At 37.6% G+C, this 24806-nt stretch overlaps 3 protein-coding genes across 5 annotated transcripts; 2 read left to right on the plus strand and 1 right to left on the minus strand.

The window, feature by feature from the left end:
- Positions 1–856: 856 nt before the first annotated feature.
- Positions 857–6067, plus strand: LOC121255420 (DUF21 domain-containing protein At2g14520-like). Its single transcript, XM_041155724.1, has 11 exons — positions 857–1416; positions 2443–2519; positions 2619–2702; positions 3013–3126; positions 3234–3320; positions 3819–3958; positions 4057–4144; positions 4929–5002; positions 5173–5297; positions 5379–5647; positions 5743–6067. Exons 1-11 carry the CDS (start codon positions 1239–1241, stop codon positions 5821–5823), a joined length of 1317 nt encoding a protein of 438 aa, XP_041011658.1. The 5' UTR covers positions 857–1238; the 3' UTR covers positions 5824–6067.
- A 7231-nt stretch (positions 6068–13298) lies between these two features.
- Positions 13299–18658, plus strand: LOC121255461 (phenylacetaldehyde reductase-like). 2 transcript variants are annotated; one of them, XM_041155806.1, is made up of 6 exons: positions 13299–13677; positions 14274–14443; positions 14867–15058; positions 16291–16453; positions 18023–18209; positions 18348–18658. In XM_041155806.1, the coding sequence occupies exons 1-6, from the start codon at positions 13557–13559 to the stop codon at positions 18490–18492; spliced, it is 978 nt and encodes a 325-aa protein (XP_041011740.1). In that variant the 5' UTR covers positions 13299–13556; the 3' UTR covers positions 18493–18658. The 2 variants fall into 2 exon arrangements, with proteins under 2 accessions (XP_041011740.1, XP_041011741.1); XM_041155807.1 differs by lacking the exons at positions 18023–18209; positions 18348–18658 and adding an exon at positions 17838–18013.
- Positions 18659–18845: 187 nt separating this feature from the next.
- Positions 18846–24782, minus strand: LOC121255446 (splicing factor YJU2-like). Of its 2 annotated transcripts, none has more exons than XM_041155788.1 (9): positions 24504–24782; positions 23312–23598; positions 22468–22617; positions 21927–22061; positions 21628–21693; positions 20815–20865; positions 20574–20699; positions 19829–19910; positions 18846–19148 (listed from the first exon to the last, which is right to left on the minus strand). In XM_041155788.1, exons 2-9 carry the CDS (start codon positions 23507–23509, stop codon positions 18913–18915), a joined length of 1044 nt encoding a protein of 347 aa, XP_041011722.1. In that variant the 5' UTR covers positions 23510–23598; positions 24504–24782; the 3' UTR covers positions 18846–18912. The 2 variants fall into 2 exon arrangements, with proteins under 2 accessions (XP_041011722.1, XP_041011721.1); XM_041155787.1 differs by having other exon boundaries at positions 18846–19157; positions 24504–24781.
- Between the last annotated feature and the right edge of the window lie 24 nt (positions 24783–24806).

Below are 24806 nucleotides of genomic sequence, written 5' to 3' on the forward strand. Positions count from 1 at the left end.
ATAATATTGTATTAGATAATTATAGACTATTTATTATATTTTATTTGTAAACCAATTATCTAATACCACATCATATGACGATGAGAGGATGATAAGAAAAAATATGATGAATATATTTATTGTTTTAGGGCTGATTTGGATCCAGATATGGGATAATATGATTTTAAATAAAAGATTAAAGTTAAAAAAATTTATTAGAATATTATTTTTTAATATTATTATTATTTTGAGATTTGAAAAACTTGAATTGTAATTTGAAAAAGTTAAATTATTTATTATATTTTATGTGAAAATTTAAAAAAATTGTAATGATGAGATTGAATGAGATGAGATAAGATAAAATAAAATATTTTCTGAATCCAAACGAAACTGTAGTAATACAAGGCGAGAGTATCACGTGTTGATGTTCTCTTACCTATATGTCACAAAACAGTGTCACATGTTAGATTAAGAGATAATCTCAACTTATCTCACTATTATTTATAAACTCAACTCATAAATTTCATTATTATTTATAAACTATTTTAACTCATTTTATTTTATTTATAAATCTAAACGATGCCTACGTACCGATGGTGGAAGATGGATAATATCAACGCAGCTGGCTCGTTTGGGAATTGAGTTAATAATTTTTTGATTTTGAATAAAATGAGAAAAAAATTGAATAAAAATATTATAAAATTAAAATATTATTAGAATATAGTTTTATAATATTATTTTATTTTAAAATTTTTAAAAAATAATTAATTTTTTTTTTTAAAAAGAAATTTAACAAATAGTAATGATTAATTTAAAATTTTATATATTTGAATTATATTTAAAAATGAGATAGAGATAAAAATTTTAGAACACATCTATTCCCAAACAAACCGGATTCAGGAGTCAGGACAGCATATTCGGACAAAGCCGTTAGCCATTCCCTCTTGCCTTCCATCCCGTAAAAACACCGTCAAATTCCCCGTCCCTTTCTTTCGCCGGCGGTCTCTCTCCTCTCTCTCTGTGGCCGAAATTTACGCATACAATAGTTTATATACACGTGGTATATACGTATATACTTTCCCATCCTACACATACATATTCTATAAACTTCTCTCTCTGTCTCTCTGGAATCTTTGTATTCGAGAAGATTCGGCCGCGGAGACGGTTGCGCTCTGATTGTTTTTTGTTGTTGCTTTCTCTGAGCTCGAGGTCTGTGTTTGGTGGAGCTGAAGAGAGGGGGAAGGGGGCAGGCGATTTGAATGGCGGTGGAGTACAAATGTTGCGAATCGGGATTCTTCATACACATAGTGATAATCTTACTGTTGGTGATGTTCGCGGGGCTGATGTCAGGGCTCACCTTGGGGCTCATGTCCATGAGCCTCGTCGATCTCGAGGTCCTCGCCAAGTCTGGAACTCCTAAGCATCGCCAACACGCCAGTACTGCCTTTTTCTTTTTCCTCTTATCATTTTTTTCCCGCTTGAATTCTATGCTCGTTTTGGTTGCTGGGGAAATTCTGGGAGACCTGAAAGTAAACGAATGGAATCGGAAGGGAAATTTTGGTTTGTTAAGTTTTTGATTGTGAGAGACCTAAGAGTTAGCTAATTTTGACGAACGTGAAGCTTAATTCAATGGTTGCCTTTCTTTTTTTTGTTGGGGGCCTTTTAGATTACTTTTACATTGACGACTCGTGTGTGGTTGGGTTAGTTAATTTCTCCCTCTCTCTCCCTCTCTGTTTTTTTTTTTTTTTTTTTTTTTGGAGGTGTTGTAAGAGCGTATGGGCGTTCCGTGTAAACTGCTTTTAGGATACAACTGACTGCTCTTTGAGGTGGTAGAAATGCATCTTTGAATGCTCTCACTCGTCTAGAGGATCAATTGTATTTGTAATGAGAATGAGAACAACATTAGTGTGAATTTAGAATACACAAAACAATCAGTCCTCTTGCTGTTTGAATTTATAGTCCATCTACATTTTGAGGATTGATACAGGTGTATTTATAAGACTGTCTGTTTTTTTAATGAAAGTATTAATTGTCAAAAAAACTTGTGCGTATGTAACATAAAAATGCAATACATTCCTGGTCGTGAATGTGCACGTGTCATCTCTACAAGAACATGACACCAGTTGAAGGGAAAGAACAAAGACTGACTTGCCAAAACTCATCTTGGTAGAAGAGAAATGTGATTTCCTTGTACATATAAATCCCCTGTTAGCTGAACCTTGCGAAGAAGGAGAAAGACATATGATTACCATAATGCTGCTGACAATTGAGAGAAATTTTACTTATAAACGTGATGATAAATGGGGGATCGTGAGAGTGGTTATAGTTACTGCATATGACAATTTAATTTCTGTTGTTCTTCTTAACTAGACATTATAAAATGCATCTGAATGATGTTTCAAGTGGCAGCTCTTTGGTGGTTGTAGACTACTTATACTAATTTGTTTCAACTCATAATTATAGCAAAGATATTGCCAGTGGTCAGAAAGCAGCATTTATTGCTTTGCACCCTGCTAATTTGCAATGCTGCTGCCATGGAGGTACATATTAATGAGATTTATTGAACAAGGTTTTTACTCATGTGCATGACATGTCAAAAAATATCAGATAATGTTTGAAATCATCATTCATTTTTTCAGGCGCTTCCCATTTTTCTTGATGGTCTGGTCACAGCCTGGGTTGCTATTCTGATTTCAGTGACATTGATTCTTCTGTTCGGCGAGGTGAGGTACTTATCTGACGTTCTTTTGTTTTTTTGAGAAAGGCAATTCAAGACAGATGGTTTAAGTTAATTTGTCTGAATTTCTTGGTACATGTTGCTTGCATACGTGGGTAAAAGTGATCCTAGCTCCCTTCGTGTGTGGTAGGTGAAGAGTGGTCCATAAAATTGCCATAGGAAGAGCAACAAAAAGACATGGATTTATGTTTAGGCTGGCTATTTTCAAATTTTCCCTATCCAAACGAATGTTTCTTTCTGATGGTACAGTCAACATCGTGTGTCTGAATTTACCCCTTTTTTACTTGTGCAAGCAGATAATACCGCAATCTGTTTGTTCTCGCTATGGTTTAGCAATTGGCGCAGCAGTGGCACCATTCGTACGCGTTCTTGTTTGGATCTGCTATCCTATAGCATTTCCAATCAGCAAGGTAGTATGCACTCCGCAGTTTCTACCACATAATGTGTTTACATCAGTGATATGTTGTGGATTATTATTCAATTTTCCTGACTATTTATGTTTGATGTGAGTTTCCAGCTATTAGACATTATGTTGGGACATGGGCATGTAGCTCTTTTTCGCAGAGCTGAGTTGAAAACACTTGTAGATTTGCATGGCAACGAGGTGTGTATAACTACTCTCCAATATATAAATTTCAAATTAGTGAAGTCTTTTCACCACTGGGTTCCAAACAATTTGCTCCAGTTAATTAATATGCTAGTCTACTTGTCATGCCATCAATATTCTGCACTTGTTAAGTTTTCTCCTCTGTTCAATTCATTTGCCTAAATCTTCCTGCTCTGTTCCACTTACTGCATGCTTTATACTCCTATGTTAGGCCGGTATTAGGCTGGTAAAGGTGGAGAGCTGACGAGTGGTACAGAGTTTTTTTTCACAATTGAGTCCATATTTTCATCCTTGCAAACAATATTCTCTGGCTGTTTAATTTGCTAATCTATTTGTCATGCCATAAATATTCTGCTAGTTTTCTTTTCCGTTAAAATGTCCCCCAAACTTATCTTGAGTGATTCTTGTCTTGTTTGTTGAACTCCTTTGTCTAATCTTCCTGCTCTGTTCCGCCTATACTGCTTGATTTTTAATCCTATATTTGGCTGGTATTAGGCTGGAAAAGGTGGAGAGTTGACGCATGATGAGACTACAATTATTGCCGGAGCACTTGAGCTTTCCGAAAAAACAGCTAGTGATGCCATGACTCCTATATCTGAAACTTTTGCAGTTGATATCAATGGCAAGCTTGACAGGTGTGATATTTTTGGAAATTCTAGAACAGAAAACTCATCTTGGATTAGCTGTATTACATGTACCAGTTAGCTATTATGAAATACTTGTTATCGTCCAGGGAGTTGATGAATCTAATTTTGGAGAAAGGGCATAGCAGAGTGCCAGTTTATTATGAACAATCTACAAACATAATTGGACTTATCTTGGTATACTCTTTACCAATCTTTTTATGCACTTTTCTTAGAGTACTTGGAGTTTTATGTTTTTATCTATATGGAACAATTATGTACACAAATGTCAGTTAAAAAGTTTGGGAGGGTGGTGATTTTTATGAGTATCTAATATTTGTGAGAAGTGTTTGGAGGATAGTGATTTTTCTCTCGAGTAATTCATTGACTGTGTAAGCGCCGTGCAGTACTCCTTTTGAAAAAGAGTGAGATTCACTATAAAAAAGTAATTTTTTCATGTAGGTCTCATATTTATTCATTTTTTTCAAAAGGAGTGCACGGCACTTACGTATCCTATGACTGCAAATATTATCTGTCTTTTCTCTCTCTCCCTAATGAAAAGAAAAAGAACAGAAACCTTACATAGCTGGAAAAGTGTTGCCAGGATGCTCGGTTATTATGAATTTATGAAGGTAACTGAGTGAAGTGAAGTAGGTGAAATGTAGGTTCTTCTGTTATTGGTAATTAAGGGATCGTCAGGTGAACAGTTAGATTGTGGATATGTAAAGAGTCGCTTTCCCTAGAAGGAATTGTAAAGAGTTTGCCTCTTCATCGAGATTGGTCCTCTGGTCTTTCAGTAATTTAGTACAGAAAGTTTAACACTTAATCCATTTATATAACTTTTTTCATTGCTTTAATCTATTTGATGCCTTTTTAAAGTGTTACATGCTTTTCTTGTCATTTATGTTCTAATGTTTTAGGTCAAGAATTGTGCTTTTTAATAAAATGTGTGGTACCTTTACTTGTTAAAAAATTGTTTTAGGTCAAGAACTTGCTAGCGATGCACCCAGAAGATGAAATGCCGGTAAAGAGTGTCACAATACGTAGGATTCCAAGGTATTATTTAGTATTGATTAAAAGGAAGGTTACATCTGGACGTTCCTTTTACTTATCCAAAAAAAGCAAGGTTACATCTGGCCTAGGTCTGATGAAGTTCACATTGATATTATTCTAGAAGCAATTGAGCATCGTTTTTTTGTTTTTTTTGTTTTTTATGGGTGGTACAGAGTGCCAGAGACTTTGCCCTTATATGACATATTGAATGAGTTTCAGAAAGGTCACAGCCACATGGCTGTTGTTGTAAGACAGTGCAATAAGGCGGTAGAAGCGTCCCCTAGTCACCCTTCCGAAAGTAGGCACCAACTTCATACCTTAGAATTTATTTTATTTTCTTTTCTTTTGTATTAGTTGATAACTCTCTCTCTAAAAATAGATCAATCGAATGACGTGAGAATACTCATTGATGGTGAAAAGCCTCCCCAAGAGAAGATTGTAAAGAGCAAGATATCACTCCAGAAGTGGAAGAGCTTTCCCAACAGTTCGGACAATTCACATAAGGGTGGACCTAGGAGTAAGAAGTGGACAAAGGAGATGTATTCAGACATTCTGCAGATAGATGGCAATCAACTCCCAAAGATCCCAGAAGAAGAAGAAGCTGTTGGCATAATAACCATGGAAGATGTCATTGAGGAGCTTTTACAGGTACAAGTGATCATTTTCTGTTAACTTCTGATACAGTTATTTGGTTGCAACAATTTCTGAAAGGTGGAATCTGACATCAATTGGGCATCGTGTAGGAGGAGATCTTTGATGAGACAGATCATCATTTCGAGGAATCCTCACCCCAGCAAGATAATCACGAAAAACTTGTCCGTTAGGGCCGTATGAAGGTAGTAGTTTAAAACTTCTAAATCCGCGTATGGTCTATAGGCACTCTTATTAGGAGCCCCTGATGGTTGACGAAGCCAGAAAAAAGGTATGTATAATTTGTTGGACTCCAGCATCACATGAGTTTTGTAAGTACCTACTCTTGGTAGTGAAAGATGCCCTGAAAAAAAAGATGTTGGAACTATTGGGGGGGTTTCCTCGTGACACTGCCACATAAGAAAAGAAAATAAGAGAGGAACTGATATCCCTACTCGAATCCATCAAATACGCGTACAAAATACCATAAAAACTACAAGGGTAGCTTGTGGGACATTCTCGACGAACATGCCACTATGCTTACAATGGCCACGGTGTGTTCCCGAGGTAGCTTTATCAGACAAAAAACCAGCTCTTCATTTGTTTTGGACGGCACTCTTCTTTCGTGTACAACAGTACTTACGTCTGATGTACCCATTTCTGAGTTGGATTTTTTTTTTTTTTTTTTGGAGCGGAATATATACTTCTTTATCTATAATTTCTTTTTTGAAGTAATATCTACGATTTATTTCTATCCGTAATAAAAGAACTTTTACATTCTACCTAGTAAGAATTCATGTAATGAATTCTCTACAAATGTCATGTTGGACTGAAATGCCTTCACTACAGATGTTGATCGTGCTCCCGCAAGAGACGTGTTAGGCTAAAATGTCATATTATATATCCAAACTGATTAAAATACCCATGCAACAAATCAAATTAAAGAGAAGCAGCTTTCATCCAAATGAAGTCGAAATCTCTACAATTATTGACAACCAAAAATTTTCAAAACTAGATTAAAAATCTCTAGAATCGTACCAGAAATAGAAACCAAAAGTCTCCATAACCCACGGTTGTGCTGACCCAGTGACATACGATCGAGCTAAGAATCGAAATCAGAAATATCTAAAATGGATAACCCAGCAACGTACAGAGTTAATATAAAAAGCTCAATACTATTTTCTTATATATTACAAAGAGAAATGCTTGGGATCCCGATAATCGGTCCCGAGCATTTCTTCCGACAGTATTTATTTTTTATTTTTTATTTTTTAAGTACTTTTTAATAATATTATGAATTTTTTTTAAAAGATATTTAAATATAAAAAAAAAAAAAAAAAAAAAAAAAAAAAAAAACTTTTTTTAACCTTGTCGGGCTACATCCTCGGGAGATGTAGCACTACTCTATTATAAAACGCACAACTCAAAAGTCAAAACCGTATTCCAGGATTGGCATTGGTCGAAAATGTCCTTAATGGTGCCCATGGATTGAGCGCAATGGCACCATCGGGGTGCATTCATGCTACCAAGTGATGCCGATGACATTGATGAAGACATAATTAATCCTAATTCAATGGGATGATACAGAAACAGTGAAATGCCTGAGTAATAAATAGTTTATATAAATCAGATATCTTTATATATAGTTTTACTTAGTATATATTAAACACAAACTCATACTACACATTCGATAATAACACAACTCAAACCACACATTGTTATTTGTTACGATTTGATTGCATATAATTAAGAGCAGCTTTCCGATGGAAAATGTTTTTAAGGCTCTATTCTAAAAGTCACAATTGTCAACGGACAAATTGTGATTTTTAAATTAAATTTAAAAAAAAGTGTTTATCACGTATGCAGAAATATTAATCGTTGGAAGATATTTAATCGAAAGTAATTTGGAAAAAATTCTGTAATCGGGGAAGATTTGTCGATGCAAGTCGAGCTGGTTTGTAATACCCTGCTCCTTCCTTCTTATGTACGCTTCTCTCTTTCTGACGTACGTTCCGTCTTTATGACGTAAGCAAATTCTAAGGGTAGAGATTTTGTAGATTATTTGCCCCTTCTATCTAGCGACTGTGAGACTCGTTAGGCGTGCCAAACCTCGAAGGCGTGTTTCAAAAGATATTATGTGACTTTTAGGGCACGCTCAGTGTTTTAAATGTATTGAAAATATTTATAAGGAGTATTTCCAGTGTTATTGAACTAAACTTGATTTTAAATACGACAACTATAATATTCTTGAAGAGCTCCAAAAATAATATAATTGTCAGAAATCATTTTAACATTATTATTAAAATGATTTCAGTTATTTAAAATATTATGGGATTTAAATTATATTGAAAGTTTTAATTAATTAAATGGTTTCATCCTTTTAAATATATTAAATAAGACTTCATCATTTTATTAATGATGAAGAAATATTATTTTATAAACTAAAATTAGTTTAAAATAATATTTACCTTAATTCCTCTAAGTGTTTTCAATTAAGTTAACGTTTACGCATTTTCAAATCAGTATTTTAATCCTTCCTCATTAGATCGCGTTGTAGACTCCAAAACGAAGGGACTGGATTTAATACCCAGACCCCCTATCTCTTTCTCTCACTTTTTCACCAGCCCTCTCTCTCTCTCCTCCCTCTCATTCGGCGTACGTAGTACGCAGCACCCCTCTCTCTCGGCGAAGCTGCTCCCATTGCACAGCCCGGCGCCGTCGTGCACCGGTGAGCCTCACCTCCACCACCGACGGCACCTCCTCCGTCCGACGAACCTCCATGTGGCAGTCCCTCCCTCTCACGCTCTCTCTTCCTCTCCCTTGGAAGTGCAAAGCCCAAACAGGCTTGATGGCCACTGCACCGCCGTGTGCCATCCTCCGACGCCACCACCTCCATAGCAGCTTCCTCTGCCACCGGTCATCACCCTCCAGCAGACTTAGCCCCTCCCATGCAGCCACCTTCCCTGTAGCACGCACGCACAAGAGACCCACGCACGGCTTCACCGTGCGCAACCTCTAGCGTTGCCGTTCGCAGTACCCACGGCCACCAGGCACCACCGTGAGCCTCCCTCTCCCTTCCTCTTCCTCTTCCATGTGACCTGAGGCCCATAACCTCTCCTCCACCGCACGACTTCCTCCCCCTCACACGCACGGGTTTTACACCCTCCACCATCGTGCACTGCCACCCATGGCGGGTAACCACCCTTATGAGCCTCCTCAAGCCACCACCAAGCCAACCCAACTACCCACGGCCCCGATCTGTCACCCATGTACGCACACTCTCTCACACTTTCCCACGGCTTCTCCTCCACTGTGCGGCAAGATCCGCCCCAGTGAGCCACCGTGGCACCACCTCGACGCCACCACGAGGTCCATCGCACCTCCCTTAGCCGAGCCCTAGGTTCAAACTACTACTTTATGTGGTGGGTAACCACTGCACGTGATGGACAGTCACTGCACACGGCTAGAGCCGCCATGTTATGCCCCTCACCACCATCACGAGACCATCACGGGCCTTCACAAGACCTCACCTAGCTATCAAAATGCCCAAACGATCCCCGTACGTGGCTTAGCCGCCCTGTACGTCCCTTCTGACGTCATCGACTGTGATGATCAACGGGCAACCCATGGGTTATCCCGTCGATGGTATAACTCTCTATCCCGTTTAATTATGTTAGATGTTAATTAGTGGACTAGGTTGTGGATTGTGCTGTTAGTATTAGTAGAGTTGCTGTGTAGTAAGGAGATGTGTTGTGCTGTGAAGTGTTGTGCGTTCTGTGTAGTGAAGTGTTGGGCATTCTGTGCAGTGAAGTGTTGGGCTTATCTGTGTAGTACACTGTGAAGTGTGGAGCGTAGTGGGGAATTATGCTGTGCAGTGTTGTGGACTGTGGGGTGTAATGTGGTTGCAGAGTATATGTTGTATTGGTGACGTAGCATGTGGAGTGGGAACAGTACACGCTAAGTGTATTCTGTATGTGTGTGTGTGGCGTAGTGTAGTGGGAACAGTACATGCTGAGTGTACTCTGAGTGTGACGTAGTGTGGGATAAGGAAAGTATATGTAGAATATACTCTCCTGGCGTATTGTGGAATGGAAAGAGTATACGTAAAGTGTACTCTGTATGGTGTGGTGTGTGAATGGAGTACACGTGAAGTGATGCATCGTATGACGGGTATGCCATATTGATGATAGGTTGTAGCGTGTAAAAAGGAAGTACACGCGGAGTGTACTCCATGTGGTGGAGTGATCATCATATAGCGGGTATGCCATATTGATGATAGGTTGTAGCGTGTATGAAATGAGTACATGAGAAATATACTTCATGTGGCGGAGTGATGCATTGTATGGCGGGTATGCCATATTGATGATAGGTTATAGCGTATGAAAAAGGAGTATACGTAGAGTGTACTCTTTGTGGTAGAGAGATGCACCATATGACAAGTATGCCATAATGGTGATAGGTCGTAGTGTGTATGAAGGGAGTATACGTAAAGTGTACTCCATGTGGTGGAGTGATGCACCATATGGTGGGTATGCCATAATGGTGATGTGGCGTAGTGTGTGAATGTAGTATACGTGAAGTGTACTCCATGTGATGGAGTGATGCACCCTATGGCGGGTATGCCATAATGGTGATGTGGCGTAGTGTGTGAATGAAATATAAGTGGAGTGTACTCTGTGTTGCATAACGTGTGTGAAGAGAGTACACGTGGAGTGTACTCTATGTGGTGGAGTGATGCACTGTATGGCCGGTATGCCATAGTGGTGATGTGACATAGTGTGTATGAATAGAGTATACGCGGAGTGTACTCCATGTGGTAGAGTGATGCATCGTATGGCGAGTATGCCATATTGATGATAGGTTGTAGCATGTGAAAATGGAGTAAATGTGAAGTGTACTCCATGAGGCAGCGACACTCCGTGTGGCGTGTCGCAGAGAAAAGGATGGTTGTGCAGTTGATGGGCTTAGAATGTGGTGAATAGTGTCGAAAACTGTGGAACAGTATCCCGAAGTAGTTATGATGCAGCCTGTAGTTTGAGGTGACAAGTGTCACTGTGATGGGCTTATGGCTAGGAATATGCGTGAAGTAGCAGAACAAGTATAAGAGTACGCAGCGGAAGTATGATTGGGCAACGTCACGAAGTGACATGGTTCCTGACAGTCAGGCTTATGATGGGTGAAGAGTTATTGTAGAAATGGCGTAGCAGGAACGTGACAAGATGTCACGATGTGATAGGAGTACGTGAAGAACCGTACTCGTGTTGAGTTAAGGGTTGATGTAAGAATGACGTAGCGGGATGTCAGGTGACGTGACAAGGTCATGGTATAGCTCGGGTGTAGTCTCGAGCGATATGACGTGACATAAAGCGTAATGATGGATGGAGCCTTGTCATGTTAAGTGTTGGGATGGACTGTAAAAAGGGACGGATAGCATGAAGAATCATGCTAGCCAGATTAAGAGAAAGTTGGTATCGGAGTATGGCCCTTATCCCTACGAGCAGGTGATTAACATATTATATGTTGATCTTAGGTGATAAAGGAGTAAGGTATATGTGTAATTTGGTGAAACACATGTGCCGGACGGATTCACCATATGTAATGGGTAATTTGTCCTTGGCACAGTTACACGGTGCTTAAGCCTCAGAGTTGACTTAGAGCCGTGTGGCTTGTATGGATGAGAATGAAGATTTAGTATGGGCTAGGATGTATGGAGGTAGGGACGAGTGTATTGTCTAAGATTGAGATGCGTGACTTAGTTGATTTGAGTCATGCATCAAGATAAGTTCAATAAGGAGAATAAGACGAATGTCTTAGTGTCTTAATCTTAAAGTGAATCATGGGTTTACTTTAGTGAATGAGCACTCGAGGCAAGACGTTGAGTTGGAAGATGTGGTGATCGTAAGTGGTCCCTAAAGATTTTAACATAGTAAAGGGCACGTAAGTGCATGGGATAGAAGGAGAGTGTTCCAAGTATAACGTAGTTCTATTTATAGTTTAAGTTGCTTATGCATTAGATAGAGAATGATGCTAAGGTATGTGTATGTATGTAGGTTGTCAGCTGACACGTGCATGAATGGACTGCATGGTATGAAAGTAGCATGGAGTCCAGGTAAGTGTTACATTCATACTCTTCTAGAGTCTTTTTAAAATATAAAGAAATGAAACGAAACGCTTTTCTTCACGATGCTTTAAGAAAAGACGCGAAAGACGTTTTACGAAAGAAAATACTAATTGTTCAAAGGTATACGTATGTATGGCCCCTCCTTGGCAGCCCCTTTTTACGCAACGAAAGTATTAATTGTACGCATGTGAATGGATGACTATGCGCTGTATCTATTGTATGTATTTTTTAAGAAAATCCACGAACTGATGTAAATGCACTAAAGACGAGCTTAGACCGATGCTTTTATGGATCCTACGAACCGACGCTCTCATATGAGCCATGAGGTGATGCTCGTGGGTGCCGTGAGAGATGACGTTCAAGGTGATACTTAGGGATGCCACGAAAGCTGACGTTTAAGCCATGCATGTTTTTAAATGATGTTTTCCACGAACGAACTGTTAAACTGAAATGAACTGAAAAAGGAAAGACGTTTTTGGGCTTACGTCCCAAACGATGTTTTCTTATGAAAAGAAATGTTTTTTCATGAAAAGAAATATTTTCTCATGAAATGACTGTTAAAGGAAAGAAAGAACTGAATGAAAGCTTCGGCTTTTTAGAGCTGACATGAATGAATGAACGAAAAGCATGAATGAATGAAAGCATGAAATGTATGAAGATATGTAACGACCACATGAATGAATGAAAATGGTACCAATGAATGGGCTGATTGCAATGCTGGGTAAGTAGTACTGGTAGTGCACCCAGTGCTGCCCCCTGACTGAAAAGGGATTTCCAACCCGTAGCCAAGGGCGGAGTCCGGGTCAAAAGGAAGACCGCTAACCCCAACACACGGGGCGTAACAGTGTGTACTGGCCTATGAAAGTGATAAGAATGAATGTATGTATGTATATATGTATGTATGTATGAACGCATGTATGCACGTAATGCACGAACTTTTAAGAAATGAAGGCACTGACGGGAGAAACGTTTTACTGAAAGAAAACCCCTTCCAGTGATGTTTTCGAATGAACACACTTATACAAGAATGCACCGCATTCTTGCAGAAATGAAGGCACTGACGGGAGAAATGTTTTACGAAAAGAAAGTCCATTTTCAAAGGAAAACTCCGTCCAGTAACATTTTCAAAAGAACGCATGTATGTATGTAAGCACGTAAGTATAATATGTATAAATGATGAATGCATGAATGAAAACTTATGTTATTATATTTTAACCGTATGAAATAATGTTTACGAGTCTTCGACTCATTTTAGTTTTTATGCATGTCCTCCCCCTCACAGGGACGGAATGAGAAGTACGCATCAGGACAGACACGGCCATAGGAAAGAGCACGGAAGTCTAAGCACAAGTTTTAATCGTACGAGGGACCTTTTTATTGTAAGATTAATATTTTCTGCTGTAAAATTCTTTTATTATAAAAATACTTTTATTTTATAAATGTAGAGTCTTACACCCTAAAAAAAATAAAAAGTTTTAAATCGAACAATAATTTTCATCAGTCTTCTATAAAAATATTTTATAAAAAATTTCACTACGTTCCATGGTTACAATGCTGCATCATGGCTTGCGTCCGGATACACCGCGTCACTGACGGCGACATGAATATTTATATTTTTATAGATAGACTCGAAGAAATTGGAGCAGGTATTACGGGAAGGTGGTCAATCACAATGTAATTGGAGCAGGTTGCATGGCGTCATGGCTTGCGTCCGGATACAAACACAGAGAAAGAGTGTTTTTCTAAGAAAGACTGTGTCAAGAGGGACAGAATGAGCGTTGGAGCAGAAAAGGTACCAAAGAGAGAATGAGTAGTGGAGCAGAGAAGGTGGTGTGCGTAACAGGAGCGTCCGGATACATTGCGTCGTGGCTGGTGAAACTCTTGCTCCAACGCGGATACACTGTCAATGCCTCTGTTCGTGACCCAAGTAAGTAGATCAAAAGTACTATCTCATATTCTCTGATTCTTTCATCAGATTACATAAGGATTTCTTCTATTATCGATGTTTTCTTTAATTTTGAGCTCCTTGAGTTGGGAGTGTATAGGATTTTCCTTTGAGAGGGATACGGCTAATAATACATATATTTTATGTTTTTAGAAAAAAGCTCCTTGAGTTTCTTGGAACCAACTCTTGTAGTCTAAAGTAGTTGAACAGCTTCGATCAACTGTCAGTTCACTTTGCTTCAAACTTCCTTATAATCACTAAGAAAAGATTTATTTTTCGCTTTCGAAATTAGATGAGAGATGAAATGAGATGCACTATGGTTGGTTTGGATTCATATGAGATGGTTTTAAATAAAAGATGAAAGTTAAAAAAATATTGTTAGAATATTATTTTTTAATATTATTATTATTTTAGAATTTTAAAAAGTTGAATTAAGATTTGAAAAAATTGAATTGTTTATTGTATTTTGTGTATAAATTTAGAAAAGTTATAATGATGAGATGAGATGAAAGACTTTTCGGAGCCAAACGGGGTATATGTAAACATTTTATGGTCTCAACTTTAAATGTGTTTCACAGATGACCCAAAGAAGACAGAACACTTGCTTATGCTGGATGGAGCTAAGGAAAGACTTCATTTGTTCAAAGCAGACTTACTGGAAGAAAGATCGTTTGATTCCCTGGTTGATGGATGCGAGGGCGTTTTTCATACAGCCACTCCTGTTTATCTCAGTGCCAACGATCCTCATGTACGTTCTGTTTCATGCTAATTGAACCAATGCAAATGTCATGTATTATGCAAATGGGTCGTATAATGCTTAGCTGTTTACCAAAAGTGGATGAATTTCATGTCCCCTTATAATTTGAAGTAGTCCATGATGTGACTTTATTCTTTCATGGGTTTATTCAGATGAAATTACCCTCTTGGGCTTTCACATTTGCTTGTTGATATTCATTGGATACATCTTTTATCTACAATTAATACTAACAATAGACCTTCTCCAATGTTCACATGCAAGTAGTCTTTGTTAGCGTCTCTTTGAGCTCATTCAAATTTAAGATGGAAAAATGCCTTAGTCTGTCCAGATACTGTGCAAGAGTTTACATTTAAATGCACTGGTTCATTATCAACTTACCCAATTCAAATGCCTTTTGTTTATAATTCCTTTCAGGCCGAATTAATTGAGCCAGCAGTGAAGGGAACACTTAACGTTCTAAGATCATGTGCTAAAGTTTCATCTGTTAAAAGGGTGGTTATAACATCCTCAATGGCAGCGGTTGTATACAATGGAAAACCCCTTACTCCTGATGTGGTAGTTGATGAGACTTGGTTTTCAGATCCAGCTTTTTGTGAGGAATCGAAGGTTCACATATATATGCTAATTTCTTATTACATATTATCTTTTTCTCAAGTTCATTGCTGAAGCTACAAATGAGGACTCAAAATGATTTTGTGACTGCTTCTCACTTAAACCATAATGGTACGCATATGTGGGCAAGCCTGGGACAAGTTATCTTGTGCAGACAATATGGTCTGTTCTTTCCTTCTTTTGTTTCCTTTTTCCTCTTGATCGTTTGTCTCCCATCTTAGACTGTGGGTGTAGCCCTGTAAGGTGAGCTTATTCATATCGATAAGCTATATAATTTTCGAAGCAGGAGCTTTGCTTCTGTTCAGCCATGTCATCGAATCTTGTATTAAATAACTATGAATTAGGTCATATAAGTATAAAACCATTTGAAAGGTCACATCAGTAAATATTAGATTATGAGAAAAGATATTTGCAACTGTGAATTGTATAACCACCACGTAATCGCTTTAAAAAAAATGAATAAAACATATGACCCACATGAAAAAAATTAATTTTTTAATAGTAAACTCTACTATTTTTCAAAGCGATTACACGACGCTTGCTAACTCCACGACGATTAAACTGTTATTGATATCTTTGAAGAACACCTTGTTTTCCATTAAAACTTATTTATGCTTTCTGTCTCTGTCACTATATTTGAATGATTAAGTGAACTATTGCCCCTGAACTGGAGCCAAGTGTTGGCTAGGGCAGAATCTTAATTCGAACATCCAATTCTCTATTGGCTTCTAGAAGCATGTATTGAGGGAAAAAGGATAAAAGTAAAGCAGTGGTAGATGTACTAAAGGAAAATGCTATTCTTACCATTTGTTTCTACTGCTGAGTTTTTTTTTTTTATTATTATTTTTTATTTAATGATTAAGTAAGTATTTTTTAATAATATTGTGAATTTTTTATTTTTTAAAAAATATTTAAATGTGTTAAAAAAATACATGTAAAAAAAAATCCCAAAACCACTAGCTGGAGCTCCCAGCGGTGGGAGTAGCACTGCCCCTAAATATTCTGCCCCCGCTGCCCTTGGGCGGGGGGCACGGAAGAATGTTATCGGAAGCATGCCTTCCATGCCTCGTAGTTGCATTAGTAAATATGGTGTTCAAATGTTTTATATTTGGTTTAGTTGCGTAACATACATTATTTATCAGCAGCAGTCTTAGATAGTGGCTAATTAGTATATTGCAGCCACAAATATTTTCTGTGTGTCTCCTAAAAATAATTGTTTTCTTCAGCTTTGGTATATGCTTGCAAAGACCTTGGCAGAGAAGGCTGCTTGGGAATTTTCCAAAGAAAATGGAATTGACATGGTAGCAATGCATCCTGGGTGGGTGAGTGGTCCCCTTTTACAGCCAACTCTCAATACAAGTTTGGAGCCATTTCTCAAACTTGTGAAAGGTATTCTTCTGCCAGTGAAAGTATTGTTTTCCTTTCTATTTGAATATTATTTTTGATCGGTTACCTTTCTATTTGAATATTAACAAATACTTGTGCTTATTAATTGAAAAAGAATCTATTGAAGAACCTGTCACAGACTATATGGTATCTGCTCCCCATGCGAGTAACTGGTGGAAAGTGTTTGCCATGGGTCTAACCTATTAAAGTATGACTCTATGGAAACCTGTTTTGAGGTGTATGCAATTATTTGGAATGGCTTCATATGATACGTTAAATCTACTTTAAAAGCAAAAGTAGCTTTATAATCTAACAGATCACATCAAGTCATGTAAGTTTGTGAATTTACTTTGTGGGATTTCTTTGTGACTAAAGCATTTATCATTTGGAATTATGTGGGTAAATATTTAATTTTTGATTTACTTTCTATTCTTCTTCTCATAGTTTGTAGGATAGCACATCTTGCTGCAGAAACCTCGAAAAGAAAAATTGCATTTTGTTTTGTGCTGGCTCACTTTCTTTTGCTGGAAAGAACCATGTGAAAAAGTCCTATATAGTTGAGTAGGAGCAATAAAATTAATATGTTAAATAGGAGGATTAATAGCAATAGCATGCATGATACGTTTATTCCTACAGTAGTTGTCTGTATCCAATCGCAGCTCTTACTCAAACTCTCAGTAACTATTTGCCAAAATAAATCAGCTTTAATCAGCTATTATTTCAGTAATTTTAATGAAAGGAGTGGCCTCCTGTTTCCTTCCATGTTGCTTATTCTTGTTTCGTGAACTCATGTTGTTTTCCTGAATCCTGAGTACTCCAGTGTAGCATCCTTGTCATGCTATCATCCCTGCATCCATCTTTATTTTTCCCAAATGATTTAAATTTGTCATTAGAAGTAATATATGTACAAATCCCTGAGTTATTTGAAACTGTAACAATTACATGGGAATAAGATCACTGCTCATGCTTACGGTGCTTCATATGAAAGGCCAAGGTAAAGATGGCAAAACCTAACTTATGCTCACCCACAGCCTTGCCAGAAAGGCAGAAAGTATGGGAGTAGCTGCTACTACAGGTATTACATGCAGAAAAAAAAAAAAAAAAAAAAAATGAAAAGTCTATCACGAGATGGTTTATCTCACGGCATAACATCCCAGTTATATCAATTTTATGCTAAAAAAATCTTACATATTTCATCTCGAACGATTTTTAGTATTTACACACATCTATTGGAATTACTTGTCATCTTCATTATGATGAAACTCTTGCAATGACTATGTGGCATGCGACTTTGCTTCGAGCTGTTTGTAAAAGTTATAAATTAAAGATTTTTTTTTTTTCTTTTGAAAAGAAGGAATCATAGTTCAATGGTAATTTCATTCTTTAGGGATGTTTCAAAAAATTGGAAGTTATCAAGATCTAAATGCATTTCCTTTGAAGGTAATTTTGGAAACTATACGGTTCATAATCTTTAGAAACGTTAGTTTCTCCCAGAAAGTGGTTCTGCCTGATTCCATCTTCTAAAAGACGGCAATCTTTTGTGATGCAAGCAGTTGACACTCTCTTATGCAGGGGCTGAAAGTATTCCAGTTATGTCTCCCAGATGGGTTGATGTTAGAGATGTTGCTAATGCACATATACTAGCCTTCGAGAATCCATCAGCCAGTGGAAGATATTGTTTAGTTGGAAGAGTTCTCCAATTTTCTGAGTTTGTGAAGCTTATGCGTGAACTCTTCCCTGATATAAACGTTCCTGAAAAGTAAGCTTATCCGACTGTTTTGAAGTTTTTGTACTTGGTTTATGCAACCTGTTAATTGGATAGTGTGTTCTGTAACATATATCAGCTACCACCGTAATAGAATTCGGACACAATTGACCTACACTTTTTATGTTGCAGATGCGGAGATGACCATCCTTTTGCATCTTCCTACAAGGTATCCAGGGAGAGAGCTGAAAGTTTAGGCCTTAACTTCACTCCAGTGGAGGTGACTTTAAAGGATACTTTTGAAAGCTTGAGGGCGAGTAACCTCTTCAATGTTTGATGCATGGCACATAGGCAACTCATGCTGAGTAGTTATAAATAAACTTTCCCTACCCTTCAATTCTTCCGTTTCAAACGTCACTGGCATCAGCTGGACTGCCTATTTTTGCAATATTGCAGAATGTATTTCATAATAATGATGTCATAAAGCAAGTGTGACTTCTACACTTTTGCTTTCCAAACATATTATTTATGCATTTTCGAGTATATTTTCTATAAAAGCATTAAAATTGTTGAAGTTACCATTTGTTCAATTATAACTTACTACTGATCTCCTGCTGAGGTACACCATTTGTTCTTGTTTTAGTACCACTGAGCGAGCTCCCAAAATGCAACTAAAAACCTACTCACAAATTAAATGAAGTTCCCAAATATATTGGAAAAAGAAATTATTGTTATAAGATACGCTCCCAGTCAATCACTAGTCGTCGTCACTTTCATAGTTTTGGCAGAGCGATAGTAGTCCACCGGAGGTCGCTACTGGATTGTTATCTCCGGAGGTCACAACCTGAAGTTCACTTGTATTGGTTCTAGCACCTTGTTTGTTCCCTTCCATTTTCACTAAATTACTACCATTGGAAGCTGGCTTCCTAACCGAAATCCTAACGGTTGAAGACTTGAATACAAACTTGGTATTGCCAGCAGCCTCTGAACCACCTAGATTTTCTGTCAACAATTAAACATGAATGTAAGTCTCTAAAGGAAAATACTGCAATTAAGCCAAATCAATGACCCCCTTTTTCTAACTGAAAATAAAATGTATGGCATATTTTAAAACATAATTTATTTTTTTCTTTAAATTGAAATAATTTTCATGTGACATTTTTTTTAGTTTTTTAGACGCTAAGTGTGCAGTTTCAACACTTGTCCAAATATAATTTGTCGTGACGTGACAAACAGGTACCAATAGAGCTATGTGAAGCATACCCAATACTTTTTTTAATAGGTAAAAGTAAAATTTTATTGATATAAAAGGCATTGCCTAAGTACAGCGGTAGTATACAATGAACATGCCTAATTACATCTAGGTACTAGTGAATGAAGCATACCCAATATATTATATATATTTTTCTAAAATTTTTTATAACAAGGACTAATTAGTAATTAGTGCAAACCCAGGTACCAGTAGAGCTATTATCCCTAAAATAGATTACTTGAAAAAACCCAGAGAAACTGAAAAGTTGGAAAAAGAAAATAACATCAGTTAAACTAAAATAGTATATTTACATTGCCCTTTGGACAACAATGATACCATTTAGGAACTAATGGCTTCAATGCTATTAAGATGTCAATAATAGTGGTAACGTGCTACTAGGAAGGGGGAAAGTATCTGATACCTTTGTTGGTGGAGCTGTCAAAAGCGGCTTTTGTCAAAGAATCTGTTGGGTTACCAAGAGGCTGTTCAGAAACCTTTCTCCTCTGCATTGAAATCGTGTGCAAACACAAGTTCAAAAAATCTTTTCAGAATAATCCTAATTTCATACAACTATTATAGCTTCCAAGTTTTAGCCCCTTCTAAAAGATATTGGCTTACAAACCCTGTAACTTTTTCTTCACCATCCTATAATCTAAAATCATAGTCCACTTAATATAAACAATTTAGATGTATAGCAACTCTCTCTTTTCTTTTCTTTTTTACAAGCAAAATAGAATTTTATTAATAGAAGTGAATAGGCACCCAAGTACACATGAGGTATACAAACAGCATACACCTAGTTACATAAAGATGTATATCAAATCTTCTTTTTCTGTAAGTGTATATCAAATCTTTCCAGTATCAAATGACTCCTACTTGAAAAACTAAAAGAACCCATTATAAAATTCTGTTCAAATTATTTTACACTCATGCATAGGTATTGCTCTTGTATATGTCCTGTGTACTTGGCTTCACCTATTTTAATAAAATTCTTATTTACTGATAAAAAAATTCTGTTCAAATTATATCACGAAGAATTGCACAAGGGTAGACGTTTTTTTACACTCAAAATGATAGATTTTTTTTTTTTTCCAAAATGATAGATTCAATCCATACTTACCAAACAAACTTAGGAAACACAAACCATCATTACAGCATCGCCATACCTTTAGATTATCACCAGATGTTTCACCATTACCACTTGAAAGCTGAATCATATCTCCATCATCGTCAAGATCTCCATCATCATCAAGATCTTCATCATGAATTCTTCGAACATAATCTATTGGCTTCTGCAAAATATTTTCAACATAGTAATGAGGCAAACATCTTGCATACAAAAGAAAGGAGGGGGAAGGGGAGGCTGACATTGGAGGTAACTAATAGAAGTAAAATTTCTGTACTAACATGAAATATTGATTTTATAAGTGCTTCATCCTCTTCTTCCAACCTTTTCTCCTGCCAGCATAAAAATCAATTAATACAGTCAGAACCAAATGATAATACTACAGAGAGACAGAGAGAGAGAGCAAAATAACCTAGAAATATTAACTACAATATGAACAAATATTTATGCAAAGAGGCCAAAGTTCCACTTCTAGAAAAAGGACAAACTGTAGAAATTTTTTATAAGTAAAAGGACAAACAGTAGAATTAGTTTATGCGAATCAAAAGATAAACCAATTACAGTAAAATAGTCTTATATACTGTTTGAACAAGTGGATTTTACTATAGAATGGAGTGAAGTAAATAATTATGGATGTACGTGAACAAATTTCCCCCAAGAAGTTTACAGTGTAAATAAAATTGTCGCAGTTAACTAAACAACTTCTCATAGACAGGAATACTGGTGCAGTCGAGGCAGCTAAAACCAGTGACCCAACAATTGAAGCAACATAGAAGAGATTTGATCCCGTGGCTGGTTGAAGAAAGATACTAGACAGGGAAATCAATCCATTTGCTTATTATGCTTGACCATGGATAAGTACTCACTCACAATATGCATGAGAAAAGTGATGAACATGCAACTGTTCACCCAACAAAAGAGCCCAACCAACACAATGAAAGTGACTGTGCAGCCCAGTGGGATTTAGTAACGAGAGTGATCCGATATACTTTTGCACTTAAGGAGCAAAACTGATCTAAACACAGAGAGCTCCGATATACTTCTGCACTTAAGGAGCAAAACTGATCTAAACACAGAGAGCACATTAATCATACCTTTTCCCCGGCTGTGCGCTGCAAGGCCTCAAGCATGGCATCTACACTCACAGTAGCATGTCTAGACTGCAAGACAAGAAAAAAGGGGGGGGGGGGGGGGGGGATTAGTATCAAACTCATATTGACCTCAGGTTCAAACCAGGTGTTAATTGATTAATAAAGCAATAATGTTAGACAACATGATGATGATCTAAGGCAATATGTCTACAATTACGAAAGCTATTTGAGCCCTGGATTCCATTCCTCTCACTGTTAAGTGGATACTTGATTAAATAAAACCCATTTACTAAAGAAAGTACCTTCATAGACTTCATCTCATCTAGCGCAGCAAGGATATCCATCTCTCTCTTTGAATCCAAGGTTCTGTTCTCTAATGATTTCATAGCATCTCCCATCTCTTCGGCATCCCTTTTCTGTCTTTCCATCTCTGTTACCTGACGAAAAGAACAATTTATTGACAAACAAGTTCTGTTGATAACAATGACAGGGATCTGGCCACATAATATATAGTTGTGCACAGGAAGTTCTAGGGCATGTTTGGTAAGTGAATTTCTCAAATTGTTGAATATTCTTTGAGTGAAAATTTCTATAGAATGCAAAGTTCTTTGGATACAGATTTTATGATATGTTTCTGTTAAATTTGGTCAAAGTGGGTAAAAAGAACGAAAAGTTGCAATGATAAAAATGTCTTGCAATGAATTTTGTATTGGATATTGTGAATTTGTGATTTTTATGTCCCAAAACGAGGTAAATACTGGGATGCAAAAAAATATTTGGGTGATGATGAAAGAGAAGTATTTCTAAAGCCTTTCTCAAACCAAACATGCTTAAAATTTTTACCTCATCCTCTTCACGCCAAGGTTCAAAATTCCGTGTGGCACCAGACTCAACAACATAGTCTGAATTTTTTGGATCTGTCTTCATCGCAAGCTCCGCAGAACACTTTGTACATTTGAAGTAGAATCGAAAGATTTGAATTCCTAAATATGTCTGCAACCAATTAAAGATAAGCGATCTTGTTCATTAATATCACATATTCAAATCTCAAATGAAAGAAACCAGCAAAAAAAGTACAAAACACTGTAGAAAACCAAAAGGGAATATTAATCATAAAGATAGTAGTAAGGCTGGGGCTCATGCATTCAATACACTTTCTTTGCTTTAAACAAGCTATATCATGACTCAAAACATGGTACAAAAACTTATAGATCTGTGGCTAACGTCTTGTATCTGGAAAAGGAAAAGCAACATTAACACATTTTAAGCCAGACAAGTTCTTCATATTTAACTTTTCATACTGTTTGGGGGAAAAGATGTTCTAGCAACACAGCATGTTTCTTTTGAGCCCGCATATCCCATATAGTCCTCACTTGAAGGCACTAGACAGGTCTATCATCACACTTAATGATGATGGGAATTGAAATTAAACAACTTACAACCACCAATGCAGAATACAGGGCATTTTGTTGACTTTCAACTGAAGCATACAAATAAGAAAAACCTAAACTTCAATTTCTTTGCTCAGGAAAACAAAAATATAAGACAAACAAATTAAGTGTTAACAAGAACTTGAATAATATAAAATGAACAAACCTAGAGTTAACAAGTATAATCCGACATATAAGAGTAATGAAAACTTTCAATTTAGATAGAAAGCCCTAAAACAAAGAAAGGGGATACATACCTCGCCTATGACATCCTCTTTGCGGGAATTGAACTTGGTGCCCTTGTAGATGTAATTACCGCAGGTGTTGCAGCGAATGCTCATGGGGAGCATCATGCGCACCTTCATCTGCTGGTTCTTTGGCCTTCGAACCCTCGGCAGCTTCGACGGATCGAAGTCTGGCGGATAGTACTTGTTCAACACCTTTCTTTCTCCCATCCTTCAAAAAATTCCCCAAGCAGCACTTCTAATCAGACTTCAAGAGGATGATGATCACTGGTTTATTCCGAATCGTGACTCTATGTATACTGAACAAAGAATATCATAGAATCAGATAAAAGTTTCAGATTTATATTCACATTTTATGCAATAGAAAAACAGTGTACAAAAATTGCTCATGTTTACACCAATCATGATAAAACATCAGATTTCAAAGTTCAGATACAGAGACTAGTGCAGAATATAACCGAGGTCATTTTCATCAAAATATGCAGGTTATTCACAAAATCAACCTCAGTCAGCTTTAGACAAAATGTAGCATAGGAGCACCACTTTACTGACTTTTGCAGTCTACTATCTAAGCCTTGAACTCAAACATTCGCAATATTATAACCTAATCTATAAAAAATATCACTAACATGTTAATAACTCATACCAATACAATACCAACCTAACAAAATTTTATAACCCGAACTATAACTCAATACGAGCCCATAAACAAAATAGTCCATCATGGTGCCTTGGGTATAATGGTCCAAGTTCAACATCCAATGCACTACTCCACCAATAGATTAGCCCAACTTCCTTGGATTTGCTTAAAATTCACCACAACGCACCTCACCAATAACAATCACACTCTCGAGACATCCGAACCCTAACCCTCATTTTACAACCATCCCACCTCCAACCATGACATTACAACAAGGGACCGTCCAAACATCAACCAACCATGAAATCACTCAACTACAAACTCCAACATACAAACATGGACAACTTCCAGTAGGCACCAATCATAAGAGACACGAAAATTAAACGGTGGGTGCGACCACCCCGAGATTGGGGCTTAGCGGTCCGGTCTCGGGTTCTGACGGCGTGGAGGATGGCTGCAGCGGCAGCGGCGCAACCAGTGCGTGTAAGGCGGTGGCAAAGATATGTGCGAGAGTGAGAGACCAGAAGGGGAGGGAAGAGAGGCGGAAAAAACCAGGATACTTACCGGCGGTGGCGTCGCGGAGGGCGTTGGCAGCGGCAGCAGGGACGGAGGCGAGAGCAAACACAGTGATCGGGGGAATTGCGGCTTATGTTGCAGAGGCAACGAGAAGCAGACGGAGATAAAGATACGGCCGAGGATAGATGGCTTTCCGACAGCGAGAGACGACGGAAACCCGAAACGGAGGGCGGCGTGAGGCGTCCAACGGAAAAATACCGAAATCGCAGGAGAGAGAGAGAGAGAGAGAGAGAGAGAGAGGCGGGGCTGCTGCTTTGTTTGCAGAGAGAAAAAAAAAAGAGAGGGAATACT

Source organism: Juglans microcarpa x Juglans regia, chromosome 3D (genome assembly GCF_004785595.1).
Source record: "Juglans microcarpa x Juglans regia isolate MS1-56 chromosome 3D, Jm3101_v1.0, whole genome shotgun sequence".
In the NCBI taxonomy this organism is placed as follows: domain Eukaryota; kingdom Viridiplantae; phylum Streptophyta; class Magnoliopsida; order Fagales; family Juglandaceae; genus Juglans; species Juglans microcarpa x Juglans regia.

Bases quoted from the DNA above. Each gene is read 5' to 3' on its own strand.
- LOC121255420 (XM_041155724.1), top strand. From the start codon at position 1,239: ATGGCGGTGGAGTACAAATGTTGCGAATCGGGATTCTTCATACACATA. The intron at 2,703-3,012 runs GTGAGGTACTTA...TTGTGCAAGCAG, and splicing joins TGATTCTTCTGTTCGGCGAG to ATAATACCGCAATCTGTTTG. The intron at 3,321-3,818 runs GTGTGTATAACT...GGCTGGTATTAG, and splicing joins TAGATTTGCATGGCAACGAG to GCTGGAAAAGGTGGAGAGTT.
- LOC121255461 (XM_041155806.1), top strand. From the start codon at position 13,557: ATGAGTAGTGGAGCAGAGAAGGTGGTGTGCGTAACAGGAGCGTCCGGA. The intron at 14,444-14,866 runs GTACGTTCTGTT...AATTCCTTTCAG, and splicing joins TCAGTGCCAACGATCCTCAT to GCCGAATTAATTGAGCCAGC. The intron at 16,454-18,022 runs GTATTCTTCTGC...TCTCTTATGCAG, and splicing joins ATTTCTCAAACTTGTGAAAG to GGGCTGAAAGTATTCCAGTT.
- LOC121255446 (XM_041155787.1), bottom strand. From the start codon at position 23,509: ATGGGAGAAAGAAAGGTGTTGAACAAGTACTATCCGCCAGACTTCGAT. The intron at 22,618-23,311 runs GTATGTATCCCC...AATTGGTTGCAG, and splicing joins AAGAGGATGTCATAGGCGAG to ACATATTTAGGAATTCAAAT. The intron at 19,911-20,573 runs GTATGGCGATGC...ATTTCAATGCAG, and splicing joins CATCTGGTGATAATCTAAAG to AGGAGAAAGGTTTCTGAACA.